At 44.3% G+C, this 14,071-nt stretch overlaps 1 protein-coding gene across 3 annotated transcripts in view; it reads left to right on the top strand.

Annotated features, from left to right (window-relative positions):
- The window catches only part of CFAP97D2 (CFAP97 domain containing 2), a 99,073-nt gene that overhangs the window by 50,796 nt on the left and 34,206 nt on the right, over window positions 1-14,071 (top strand). For all 3 annotated transcript variants that reach the window (XM_073664845.1, XM_073664844.1, XM_073664843.1), the window contains exons 2-3: window positions 1,576-1,656; window positions 5,592-5,710. In XM_073664845.1, the coding sequence (XP_073520946.1) occupies window positions 1,594-1,656; window positions 5,592-5,710 (182 nt within the window). In that variant the 5' untranslated portion in view covers window positions 1,576-1,593. The remainder of the gene's footprint in view (window positions 1-1,575; window positions 1,657-5,591; window positions 5,711-14,071) is intronic.

The raw sequence follows: 14,071 nt of genomic DNA, 5'->3' as shown, positions 1-14,071 counted from the left end.
CTACACTTCATAGCAGCTGACATTGCACATTGAGTGGAGCTCTGTGATTACACCCGAACAGTATGTTTATGTAGAAACCAGGCTCAAATCAACTTTTTCCCTGTATAGGTTCCACTTCTGGTTTGGCTTGGAAATTTTGATTCAAAATACTGTCTAAAAAGCCTACAAGTAAAAATGTGACCTTAGATCAGGGGTGCACAAGCTTATTTGGTCACAATATGGCACCATTACTACTTGCCAGTCCCTGCTCCTCAGCTGCTTTCCACTACTCTTCTGCGTGTGGCTACCCACATATAGTTAACCTGTCAGTCAAGCATTTTTCTGTCCATAAGGTTGGGGTTGCACGGAATAGCATCGTGGGCATCAGGTTGTGCACCCCTGCCCTAGAGTATGATAAAATATTTACATTTGTTTGTTAAAAAGCCGTGTCTTTCCTTAAAGGGGTTGTCCACTACTAGGATAAAGTTCAGCCAAATCAGTTTTCAAGACAATGAAAACCGAAAACAAAAAACCTGTTTTCTCAAGGGACTTTCAAATATAGGTATAGCAGATTGAGAAATATAAAACATAACCTTTAATTAAAGGTTATGTTTTATATTTCCCACTACTAGGACATCCCCTTCTCATTCTGAATGTTTGCCCCGTTAAAATGAAAACACTTACACTCACCTCCAGTGTCGGAAGTGACATTCCCAGGGCTCACGTGAGGTTGTTATGTCTATGTATATCAGAAATCATGATCTCATATTCCCAGAAGAGTATCTGCAGACCCCCAGCTGTTTTGACAACCCATCAGCTCCCTGTGATCACGTGAAGGGGGGATGGGCGGGATTATTGACAAGCTTCCGGCCGGCGCATGTTAAATTCCGCTGTCAGAGAGTGAACGCGGGAATTAACTGGTTAACAGTTGAGGGTGGAGCTCAGATTCACCAGTTGCTGTTAAAGGCACATGACAGTTCATTATATCAACTGTCATGTGCGGGGAAACACCGTATCAAAGATAGGGACATGACATATGACGTAAATATACGTCATATGTCGTGAAGGGATTAAACATGCACTGCGTGCAAGGATGGAAAAAAGAACGAGTCTGATTCATTATTGCATTTGTGTCTTTTTTTTGTCTAGTCTATGGTGTTTTTTGCCTGTTTTTCATTTGGGCTTTACTCGTCTTTCATTTTCCCCCTTTTTTGAATTTAGCTTTATTTGTGTTTGCTTATGTTCGCCATTGTTAGTGGGGTTTGTTTTTTTTTCCCCAGATGTTTTCAGCTGATTCATCAATTGAGATGTTTTAAAAAGTCACAAAAGTTTTCTGCAAATGTATACAGGTCCCCCCTGGAGTGTTTTTAAGTATGTCTGGTATTTTTAAATAAATTTAGCAATATTCATATATCACGTGCGCCATTTTGAATAATTTTGCGTAAAAAATCATCAAAAGAAAATAAATAATTATTTATTTTACTTGACCAGGAAACCTGACACGAACACGGTCATTTACTAAACTTGTGGCTTACATTTCACAGTGCTTATTATGTACTGGTGGCATTGATAATGATGTATAATTGTACATTACAGGTGCAGTCAGCTAAACCAATGGTGGATACTAACCATCCACAAACATATGTACATCTCAACCTAAAACTGAAGAAATTGAAGGTAAGGTGTAATTACATTCTATTTAATAAATAATACCAGTTTTACAATAGGTACTCTAAACAGTTGTTTGGCTGCAGCGATGTCAAATCACTGATTTCAGCGGCTATTGTGGTCTACATCAACAGAACCACTAAACTCAGTGACTGTCTGCAGCGCTGTAGATGAGACATAACGACTGCAGCCAAACAACAGAGACTAGTGCAGTGGCTTAGCCACAGCACTGGAACTGTGGAGGGTAACTTGAGCTCAGTTTTCTTTTTTTAAAGGTAACAAAAAATGTTTTTCAATAGGTGATAACTTCTTGAAAGGGAATTTCTACTACTGGACAACTCCAGTTTAAAGGGGGTGTCCACTACTCGAACAACCCCATCTCAATCAGTACGTTTACCCGCATTTATACTCGCCTCCGGTGCCGATGACATTCCAGCGTTGTCGGCACTCGCTCTCCCGGGGCTCATGGGACATTGTTATGTCGCGCGATCCCTGTGCCAAATCAACACTGGCTTCACTGTTCCCATCTTCAAACGTATCAGGCATCAAGAGAAAATGAGCAGCCAGCCACAAATCTGAATTCCTTTTGATGTCTGATTCGGTTGTCAGAGTAGAAGACAACCCCTTTAATCAATTCAGGACCCTAATTAAAATAAAAACAGTAGATACTCCCACACTCTCTGGGAACAGCGGCACCGACATCGCTGGAAAGGCACCGCTGTTCCCAAAGAGTGACATGACACAACAAGTCATGTTACGCTCCGGGAACAGAGGCGTCGACGTTGCAGGAATGGCGCACTGAGTGAGGTGAGTATCCACTGTATTTCATTTTTATTTAGGGGCCAGAATTGATGAACCTGGGGATGTCCAGTATTGAACAACCCTTTTGAAGAAAGACTGTTACCTCTTTAAAATTAGGCTGTATACACTTTATCTTTCACTATATTTCTGACCTCAGCACCAGGAGTAACGTAAAACCTCTTAACCCCATGTAAAATCTATGCCAGGGGCCAATACTGGCATTTCTTTATATAGGGGCCTTTGAGCTCAGTCAGGTACCAGGGCCCTGATATGAGTGCCTCCTTTACACCCCTTTTGGTATACCCTTCTACTCCTACTATTCTTTAGTATTAGTATTTAGTACAACTAACAACACAGGGCAGGAACAAAGCAGATAGGAGCTGTCATTATGTACCTATGTCATTCTGTATATGAAAGGCTATACACCACCTCCCCAAATTGGCTACTACTTTAAACCAGAACCTTAGCACCAAGATAGTTGTTATCCTAATGTCACATCGGTTGTTGCTATGTAATGGCCTTTATTGACTGGAAATATTTGACGGGATATTTTTTTTAAAGTGCATTCAAAGTCATTACGGAATAGCAAAAAACTGTTACAGTGCAATTGAATAGTAAACAATACATGTATTCTCGTGCATTGAATGTATCATATTAGTGAATGGCAAGTCTGGATGGCTGCACAGCAAGAAAGCACGCAGAAATTGCATTTGTATTGTCATTTTGCAGCATGTTTAGTTTTTTTTTTTTTTTTCAGTTTCCAGAGCGCTACAAAATATGTCATTGCTGTATCTATAGATATACTAAGCACTATAGATGGAGATAATGACAAATCACTAAAAAGGAACAAAAAAGCAAAATTTAAAACCTAACTTCCAATAACAGCTGTTGTGTTGATGACAGTTAATGTCAATCCACCTTGTACATATAATACTCAAAAGCTCAAAACTTATGTGGACGAACACAGTGCCAGACAATACTGTTCCTGAACAAAGCTACTGTTGGAACCTGTCAGCCGATCCTTGCTGTTCAAACCATTAGAGCCCGGCTCTATTAGGCTATGTGCCCACGATGCAGAAATGCTCCGGATTTTTTCCTGAGCGTTTCTGCATCTCCCTGGCAGAAAAAAACGCATGCAGATTGTAAATGCGTTTTCCTGCCAGGGACAAGCGGAAGTGAAGCGTTCTTCATTTGCATTTCCACATGCGGGTTGACAAGCACTTTCCAAGCGATTTTAGCATCACTTGGAAAGTGCTTGACAACTTGGTCACACTATATAAATCCATGCAACCGGCATGGATTTATATAGTGTGACCGTAAGAATGTTAAAAAAATAAATCTATACTTACCTTCCGATGGCCCCCGCAGTCTTGCTTTGCTCCGTCCTGGCTGCCGGCAGATCGTGGTACACTGCACTGAAGGACCTGCCGTCACATGACTATGACGTCAGCGCAGGTCCTTCAGTCCACAGCGCGCTGCCGGCAAGCCAAGACAAGCATCAGAAGGTAAATATCATATTTATTTTTTATTTTATTCTTTTTTTTTTTACAGGTTCTATGGTACCTGGGTCCAGAGGAGAGTCTCCTCTTCTCCAGACCCGGGTACCATATCCGTGTGTGCAAATGTGCTGACATGGATAATATGCGTTTCAATGCAAGTCAATGGCGGCAATTACGCTGCGTGTCCGCAAAATTAATGGACATACTGCGTATTTTTCCGCAGCTCCTCCCTATAGTTCCTTCCTAGTACTCTGTCTTGGAGCATTATCGTTTTGCCTTCCCTGCAACCAACCTGGCTTGTTAACTCGTTTTATCTGACCTCTCTCTACTAACCTCAGCTTCGTATTTTGATCCTGTGATGCCTGCCTCGACCTCGGATTGTCTGATCACGCTTCTGTCTGTGCCCTCTGTGCTTCATGTTGTGTCTCTGACTCATAGGTCAGCTGTTTCAGGTCGGACACTGCCCTGGAGTGGCATCGGGTGACTATCCTAACAGCCCAACCTTATCCTCACCATCAGAGGCTCTAGTAAAGACCAGGTAGTTACTTCGTTACGCCCCTCTAGGGTAAGCACGGTCAGTGATGCAGTGGGTCCACACCCATTGCTGTCACACTGTCATTGTTGGGTAAATGTGAATGGTGACTACGTGTAGTATTTTATGCTGTCCATTAAATAATGGGGCAACCATGTATTACATAGTGACACCAAGATGGCCACTAGGGAGCTAAGCTTTACATTGGCACTCCACTCTGGCTAATAGTTGGAGATAACTAATAGTGGATGGCCAGTAACTACTTTGTTTTGTAAGAACCAGAAAACTGATACAGCGCTTCATTGTTGGGAGACTGTTAAACAGCACCAGACATCTTAGATCCAGGACTCCTCTGAGTTTATGATGAAATTGGGAAGAACCTAGTGTCACCCATTATATTTTCAACTTTTAGTTCCTTAAATTTTATGTTAATATATGACTTCACAGAACCATTACAGGGTTGTTCCCAAATATACAAGTTATCTTATGGAAGCCTGAGTGTGGGCTGACATGTTTGCAGTTCACTCCATTTATTGTCAATAGGACTGCCAGAAAGTGGCAAGTTAGTATAGTTGTACTAAATACTAATACTAAAGAATAGTAGGAGTAGAAGGGTATGCTAAAAGGGGGGTAAAGGACCATAGGGTGATACTTTTATAAAAAGATAATATAGATCCAGGTAATGTGCTCACCAGAGCAAGAAGTCATGTGAAAGCTCAATAACGGTTGCTGCTGCCCCGTGGCTGAGGGATGAACTCCACCAGTAACCTTGAAGATAAAGACAATTCACGGTTTGGGCTGCACAAAGCGTATTGAAGATCATTGATCCAATAATATAAAGAAGTGTTTTTTATTCCACAACGCATTTCCACGCCGGACTGGCGTCTTTCTCAAGTGTAAAAACCAACTGTACATTGCTTGGCTTTCTCCAGCAGTTCCATAGAAAATGAATAGAGCAGAGACTGAGCATGAGCATCTCCACTTCGCAGCAGTCACTTTCAAAGAGATCAGCTAGTAATTCTCTGTCCAATGGATAGGGAATAATTTGTTTGCTTATTTTGTCGGAAAAACCCTTTAAATTAGTTTCTTTTGTTTACTCATTTTGCCTAAAGCTTGAAGAGGAACGACTATCAATCATTGAAAGAGACAACCGTTTGTTGCTCGAGAAAATGTCAGCTATCATGAGAACTAAAGGAAGAATTGACCACAAAAATAATTATGAAGCTAAAAGGTAAACAGTTAATAAGAAAGATTGATATTATTTCATTTCTCTGCTTGGTGATGAATTTGTTTAGGATATGAACAGATTTAGAAACCTGGAGATTTTGGAAACTTTGGATTGGTTCGGGATTGAAGTAAATTTATTGTAGACTTACAATTTTTTTTTAGAAAGTGGAAGAATATCAGTTTTCTGTAAAAATGTTAAAACAATGGGTCTTTTGTAGTTTTTATTTTACATTATTATTAATAAAGATCATTAGAAAGGAAATAAAGAATAGCAATATGCATGTCCACCAAGAAGTGCTGGCATACACTAATGATTGGCAAATTTATTCAAGTGGAATTGAATTCTACTCAAATATTTTAAAGGTGTATAGGAGAGTATCTATTTTTTGTAATATACTCAAGCTGGATGCCATTTTGCTGAGGGCTGGCAAAAGGTAAAAAAAATTAACAAAAACCTAATACAACACTAGTCACCTTTTCAGTTGCTCCTGCTGCTTGCTTCCTGCTATCCGGTCCTACGTGGCTCTTTCCATCATCGCATGCTACTTCTCTAGCTTCTTCACTCGTCACTCTAGGTCTGGACTTCTGGGTGCGACCAGGCCTTGAAGGTCACTGCGCATCATGAGGTCATGATTAGTGTTGAGCGATACCTTCCGATATCAGGAAATATCGTATCGGATTGGATCGGGCCGATACCCAAAAAGTATCGGATATCGCCGATTCCGATACCGGAAACCAATGCAAGTCAATGGGACACAAATATCGGAATGAAAATAAACCCTTTCTTTCCTTGTAGGTTAATTCTACATGAAGTAAAACAACTAAGAATAATGTAGAATGACATGAAAAGCCGGCAATTCATCAGCGGCATTCACCGGTACCCGACAATTTACAACAGAAAGAATAGAGCTTCACACATAGATTAGATAGATAGAAACATGTCAGTCACATATATATGAAGTACTGTGACAGTGTTGCTTACTGTACTTGTCATTTAGTGTAAAGGATTTATTAAAAAAAATATTAATGTTTTCGTGCACCGTCTCTTTAAAAAAGCCGGCCGGCAATTCAGCAGCGGTACCCGACAATTTATAACAGACAGAATAGAGCTTCACACATAGATTAGATAGATAGAAACATGTCAGCCACATATATAAGAAGTACAGTGACAGTGTTGCTTACTGTACTTGTCATTTAGTGTAAAGGATTTATTTAAAAAAATAATAGTGTTTTCATGCACCGTCTCTTTAAGAAAGCCGGCCGGCAATTCAGCATCTGTACCCGACAATTTAGAATAGAAAGAATAGAGAATCACACATAGATTAGATAGATAGAAACATGTCAGTCACATATATATGAAGTACAGTGACAGTGTTGCTTACTGTACTTGTCATTTAGTGTTAAAATAAAGGATTTATTTAAAAAAAAATTGGCGTGGGGTTCCCCTTAATTTTAGGCTCTAGCGGAGGTTAAGCAGACAGCTGGGGCAAATGTTTGAAGCCTGGGAAGGGGGTAATACCCACGGAGCTTCCCAGGCTACTAATATCAGCCCCCAGCTGAATACCTAGCCTTTACTAGCTATTAAAATGGGGGAACCCCCCCAAAAAAATGACGTGGGGTCCCCCCTAATTTAATAGCTAGCAAAGGCTAGGCAGACAGCTGGGGGCTGATATTAATAGCCCAGGAAGGGAGCCATGAATATTGGCCCCCTCCCAGGCTAGAAACACCAGCCGTCAGCCGCCCCAGAAATGGCGCATTCATAGGATGCGCCAATTCTGGCACTTAGCCTCGCTCTTCCACGCTGCCCTGGTGCGGTGGCAGGGGGTAATAGGGTTGGGGTTGATGTCAGCTTATAATGCCAGCTGACATCAAGCCCAGGTTAGTAATGGAGAGGCGTCTATAAGACACCCCCATTACTAACCCCATAGTCAAAGTTAAAAGAAAACACAAACACCCAGAATAAAGTCCTTTAATTGAAATAAAGACACAATTCTTTATTGTTCTAAATTAAACCATACTTACCATCACGCCCATTCCAGCTGAAGCCAACGATCTCCTGCAATAAAAGTAAAATAATAAAGCAACCTCATCCTTACCTTTCCATGGTTCCCACGACAGCTTCAGCTCTGCTACATCGAGATGACAGGCTGGACCGCAGCAGAACGCTGCCATCCAGCCTGTCATCCCGCAGACACTGAGAAGCGCAGGCATGCTTGCGCTCCTCAGTGTCTCTCTGTGACGTCATCCAGATGAGCCGAGTTCATGTCCAATGAACTCAGCTCACCTCATGCACGTCACTGACAGCGTGGGAAAATTCTCCTGCACTCAGCGCTTCAGCGTGAGAATTCTCCCACGCTGTCAGTGACATACATGAGGTGAGGTCATGTCCAATGAACTCAGCTCACCTCATGCACGTCACTGACAGCGTGGGAAAATTCTCACGCTGAAGTGCTGAGTGCAGGAGAATTTTCCCACGCTGTCAGTGACGTACATGAGGTGAGCTGAGTTCATTGGACATGACCTCGGCTCATCTGGATGCCGTCACAGCCAGACACTGAGGAGTGGAAGTATGCCTGCGCTTCTCAGTGTCTGCGGGATGACAGGATGGATGGCAGCGTTCTGCTGCGGTCCAGCCTGTCATCTCGATGTAGCAGAGCTGAAGCTGTCGTGGGAGCCATGGAAAGGTAAGGATGATGTTGCTTTATTATTTTACTTTTATTGCAGGAGATCGTTGGCTTCAGCTGGAATGGGCGTGATGGTAAGTATGGTTTAATTTAGAACAATAAAGAATTGTGTGTTTATTTCAATTAAAGGACTTTTTTCTGGGTGTTGTGCTTTTTTAAATACTTTACTAGAAATTCATGGTGGTCATGTCTAATATTGGCGTGACCCCATGAATTTCGGGCTTAGGGCCAGCTGATAATGCCAAGCTGGCCTTAACCCCTTTATTACCCAGTGAGCCACCGCACCAGGGCCCTGGATGAGTTGGGTACAGCGCCAGAAGATGGCGCTTCTATGAACGCGCCATTTTCTGGGGCGGCTGCGGACTGCAATTTGCAGCGGGGGTGGCCCAGAAAGCTTGGGTCTCCCTGCGCTGCGGATTCCAGCCCCCAGTTGCCTAGTTGTATCTGGCTGGGCACAAAAATAGGGCGAAGCCCCACGCATTTTTTTTTTAAATTATTTCATGAAATTCATGGAATAATTAAGAAAAAAAGGGCTTCCCTATATTGTTGTGTCCAACCAGGTACAAATAGGCAGCTGGTGGTTGGGGGCAGCCCATTCCTGCCTGCTGTACCTGGCTGGACACAAATATAGTGCGAAGCCCCACGTCAATTTTTTTAAAATTATTTCATGAAATAATTTTTTTAAAAAAGGGCTTCCCTATATTGTTGTGTCCGGCCAGGTACAAATAGGCAGCTGGTGGTTGGGGGCAGCCTGTTCCTGCCTGCTGTACCTGGCTGGACACAAATATAGGGCGAAGCCCCACGTCAATTTTTTTTAAAATAAATCCTTTATTTTAACACTAAATGACATTTGAGGAGTTAATAAAGATGCAGTCCCTAAATTATTATTTATTTTTTAATTAATTTTTCCCAAAACTTTTGACGTGGGCTTCGCCATATTTTTGTATGCCAGCCAGGTACAGCATCCAGCTTCTATGAACGCGCCATTTTCCGGGGTGGCTGCGGACTGCAATTTTCAGCGGGGGGGGCAGAAAGCTTGGGCCTCCCTGCGCTGCAGATTCCATCCCCCAGCTGCCTAGTTGTACCTGGCTGGACACAAAAATAGGGAGAAGCTTCACGTATTTTTTTTTTTAAATTATTTCATGAAATTCATGAAATAATTAAGAAAAAAAGGGCTTCCCTATATTGTTGTGTCCAACCAGGTACAAATAGGCCGCTGGTGGTTGGGGGCAGCCCGTTCCTGCCTGCTGTACCTGGCTGGACACAAATATAGTGCGAAGCCCCACGTCAATTTTTTTTAAATCATTTCAGGAAATTCATGAAATAATTTAAAAAAATTGATGTGGGGCTTCGCCCTATATTTATGTCCAGTCAGGTACAGCAGGCAGGAACGGGCTGCCCCCAACCACCAGCTGCCTATTTGTACCTAGCCGGACACAACAATATAGGGAAGCCCTTTTTTTCTTAATTATTCCATGAATTTCATGAATTTAAAAAAAAAATACGTGGAGCTTCGCCCTATTTTTGTGTCCAGCCAGGTACAACTAGGCAGCTGGGGGCTGGAATCTGCAGCGCAGGGAGGCCCAAGCTTTCTGGGCCCCACCCGCTGCAAATTGCAGTCCGCAGCCGCCCCGGAAAATGGCGCGTTCATAGAAGCGCCATCTTCTGGCGCTGTACCCAACTCATCCAGGGCCCTGGTGCGGTGGCTCACTGGGTAATAAAGGGGTTAAGGCCAGCTTGGCATTATCAGCTGGCCCTAAGCCCGAAATTCATGGGGTCACGCCAATATTAGACATGACCACCATGAATTTCTAGTAAAGTATTTAAAAAAAACACAAACACCCAGAAAAAAGTCCTTTAATTGAAATAAACACACAATTCTTTATTGTTCTAAATTAAACCATACTTACCATCACGCCCATTCCAGCTGAAGCCAACGATCTCCTGCAATAAAAGAAAAATAATAAAGCAACCTCATCCTTACCTTTCCATGGCTCCCACGACAGCTCCAGCTCTGCTACATCGAGATGACAGGCTGGACCGCAGCAGAACGCTGCCATCCAGCCTGTCATCCCGCAGACACTGAGAAGCGCAGGCATACTTCCACTCCTCAGTGTCTGGCTGTGACGGCATCCAGATGAGCCGACAATGAACTCGGCTCACCTCATGTACGTCACTGATAGCGTGGGAGAATTCTCCTGCACTCAGCGCTTCAGCGTGAGAATTTTCCCACGCTGTCAGTGACGTGCATGAGGTGAGGTCATGTCCAATGAACTCGGCGCACCTCATGCACGTCACTGACAGCGTGGGAAAATTCTCACGCTGAAGCGCTGAGTGCAGGAGAATTTTCCCACGCTGTCAGTGACGTGCATGAGGTGAGCTGAGTTCATTGGACATGACCTCGGCTCATCTGGATGCCGTCACAGCGAGACACTGAGGAGCGCAAGCATGCCTGCGCTTCTCAGTGTCTGCGGGATGACAGGCTGGATGGCAGCGTTCTGCTGCGGTCCAGCCTGTCATCTCGATGTAGCAGAGCTGAAGCTGTCCTGGGAACCATGGAAAGGTAAGGATGAGGTTGCTTTATTATTTTACTTTTATTGCAGGAGATCGTTGGCTTCAGCTGGAATGGGCGTGACTGTAAGTATAGTTTAATTTAGAACAATAAAGAATTGTGTCTTTATTTCAATTAAAGGACTTTTTTCTGGGTGTTTGTGTTTTTTTTAAATACTTTACTAGTTGTACCTGGCTGGACACAAAAATAGGGAGAAGCTCCACGTATTTTTTTTTTTAATTATTTCATGAATTTCCTGAAATAATTTAAAAAAAATTGACGTGGGGCTTTGCACTATATTTGGGTCCAGCCAGGTACAGCAGGCAGGAACGGGCTGCCCCCAAGCACCAGCTGCCTATTTGTACCTGGCCGGACACAACAATATAGGGAAGCCCTTTTTTTCTTAATTATTCCATGAATTTCATGAAATAATTTAAAAAAAAAAAACGTGGAGCTTCTCCCTATTTTTGTGACCAGCCAGGTACAACTAGGCAGCTGGGGGATGGAATCTGCAGCGCAGGGAGGCCCAAGCTTTCTGCCCCCCGCTGAAAATTGCAGTCCGCAGCCGCCCCGGAAAATGGCGCGTTCTTAGAAGCTGGATGCTGTACCTGGCTGGCATACAAAAATATGGCGAAGCCCACGTCAAAAGTTTTGGGAAAAATTAATTAAAAAATAAATAATAATTTAGGGACTGCATCTTTATTAACTCCTCAAATGTCATTTAGTGTTAAAATAATGGATTTATTTTAAAAAAAAATAGCGTTGGATCCCCCATAATTTTAGTCTCTAGCGGAGGTTAAGCAGACGGCTGGGGCAGATGTTTGAAGCCTGGGAAGGGGGTAAAACCCACGGAGCTTCCCAGGCTACTAATATCAGCCCCCAGCTGAATACCTAGCCTTTACTAGCTATTAAAATGGGGGACCCCCCCCAAAAAAATGACGTGGGGTCCCCCCTATTTTAATAGCTAGCAAAGGCTAGGCAGACAGCTGGGGGCTGATATTAATAGCCCAGGAAGGGTGCCATGAATATTGGCCCCCTCCCAGGCTAGAAACACCAGTCGTCAGCCGCCCCAGAAATGGCGCATCCATAGGATGCGCCAACTCTGGCACTTAGCCTCGCTCTTCCACGCTGCCCTGGTGCGGTGGCAGGGGGTAATAGTGGTGGGGTTCATGTCAGCGCCAGCTGCCATGAAGCCCAGGTTAGTAATGATGGGCGTCTATAAGACACCCCCATTCCTAACCTACAAAGTGTTAAAAAGAAAAAACACACTACACCCAGAAAAAAATAATTTATTTGAAATAAAACACACAATTTTATTTAATTCTTAGTTTACTAAAAATAATAGTTACCTGTCCACGTTCCTGCGCTGATCTCCCATGCACAGCTGTCACATCTGGAGATGGTGACAGCTGTGCATGGCTGCTGTAAGCTCACGCTGCCGGGAACACGTCCGCTCCCGGCAGCGGGAGCCACTGACTGAGGTCACCGGAGTGCATTCAGTCAGCGCAGCTCCGGAGACCTCGTTTACGGCAGTGCTGTACCGTGGGAATTTCTCACGATACAGCAGGGCCGTAAAGCAGCTAACCGGAGCACCGCTGCCTTAACTCTGGTGAACCCTTACGGCCCCGTCATTCTAGCGGCGGCAGCGGTTCAGAGCGGTCACATTCTATGTGGCTGCTCTGAACTGGAGATCTTCGTGGGACACTCGTGGACTGCTACGGAGGGGTAAGGATAAGGTTGTGGTTTATTATTTTATATTTTATTACAGGAGATCGATGGCTTCGGGGAATTAGGTGTCTTGGTGAGTATAGGTGTAGTTTTTTATTTTTTACTTTATTTTAGGTGGCGATCGGCGGGGACAGGTAATGTATGAACTAATTTCTTTTAGGTAACCACTGGCCACCAATGACATGTATTTAACATTTATTGGGGACCATGGGGCAATTTAAATAGCAGGATCAGGCTGATGGGAACTACTGCTTCCATCGAGCTGATCCTGCTGGCACGAGTGGACGGGGGACAGACATAGGCCGATGGGAGTAGTAGTGTCACATCGGCCTATGTCTGCCTGCACGCACAGACACCGCGCACACCCGCACACATCGCACAGACACTGCGCACACCCGCACACATCGCACAGACACCGCGCACACCCGCACACACACCCCGCACACACACTAATCATGACGGGTCTGGGAGGTGAGGCTGACCTGTGCGGCCGTGGGAAAGTTCATGTGAGTTCATGCAGTCAAGCATGAACTCACATGAACCCTCTGAGGGCAACGCGGCGACTTCAAATGAACAGCTGATCGGCATCACCTGATACCTCAGCTGTTCATTTGAAATAACCGGCGGGAAAGCGCAGCACAGAACGGGAAAGCCGGCGGTGAAGTCTTTTCACTGCTGGCTTCCCCGCCCGGGTCCTTCGCTCCCCGCTCCTTGGAGCTGCGCTCCCCGCCCGGTCCTAACTTACTATCGGGATGGGAGGTGGCGAGGGGAGCGGAGGATCGGGGTGGGAGGCTGCGGGGAAGCAGTATGGGGCTGTGTGATTGTTTAAAAGCCGGCGGCTTTATACCGCCCGCCGGCTTTTAAACAATCAGGAGAATTCTCCCCCGCTGGGATGGCATTCTGATGAGAGGCTGGATCGCGCTGCCATCCAACTTGTCATCCTTCACAGACACTGCAGAGCGCAGGCATTATGGGAACTTCCGATTCCGGTATCCGATATTGTAAAAGTATCGGAATTAAGTATCGGAATTCCGATACCGCGAATATCGGCCGATACCCGATATTACAGTATCGGAATGCTCAACACTAGTCATGATATATGTCGTAACATCACAACCTGCATGGCACACAAGGACATTCAAGGCTTTGCCACAACCGAAAGTCCCAACCTAGAGGGAAGAGGCTAGAAATGAGGCTAGAGTGGTGCATGATGGTGGAAAGAAGATTACCGGAGAGCAGGCAGCGAGCAGTGGGGGCAGTCGAAAAGTTGAGTCATGAGGTGAGTAGGTTTCTTTATTTGTTTCCAGATTATGTTTATTATGCTCTGGAGTCTCGAAAGAGAAATTTGCAGAGAATAACTTTGCTGTAAATCAGTAGCGCACAGTCAATGGCAGCAGACAAC

The sequence above is a fragment of the Phyllobates terribilis genome, unplaced genomic scaffold, assembly GCF_046119375.1.
Source record: "Phyllobates terribilis strain yellow unplaced genomic scaffold, ASM4611937v1 Scaffold_2__4_contigs__length_985480577, whole genome shotgun sequence".
NCBI lineage: Eukaryota > Metazoa > Chordata > Amphibia > Anura > Dendrobatidae > Phyllobates > Phyllobates terribilis.
Note: the sequence above shows the minus strand (reverse complement) of the source record. Positions and strands in the feature narration are given on the sequence as shown.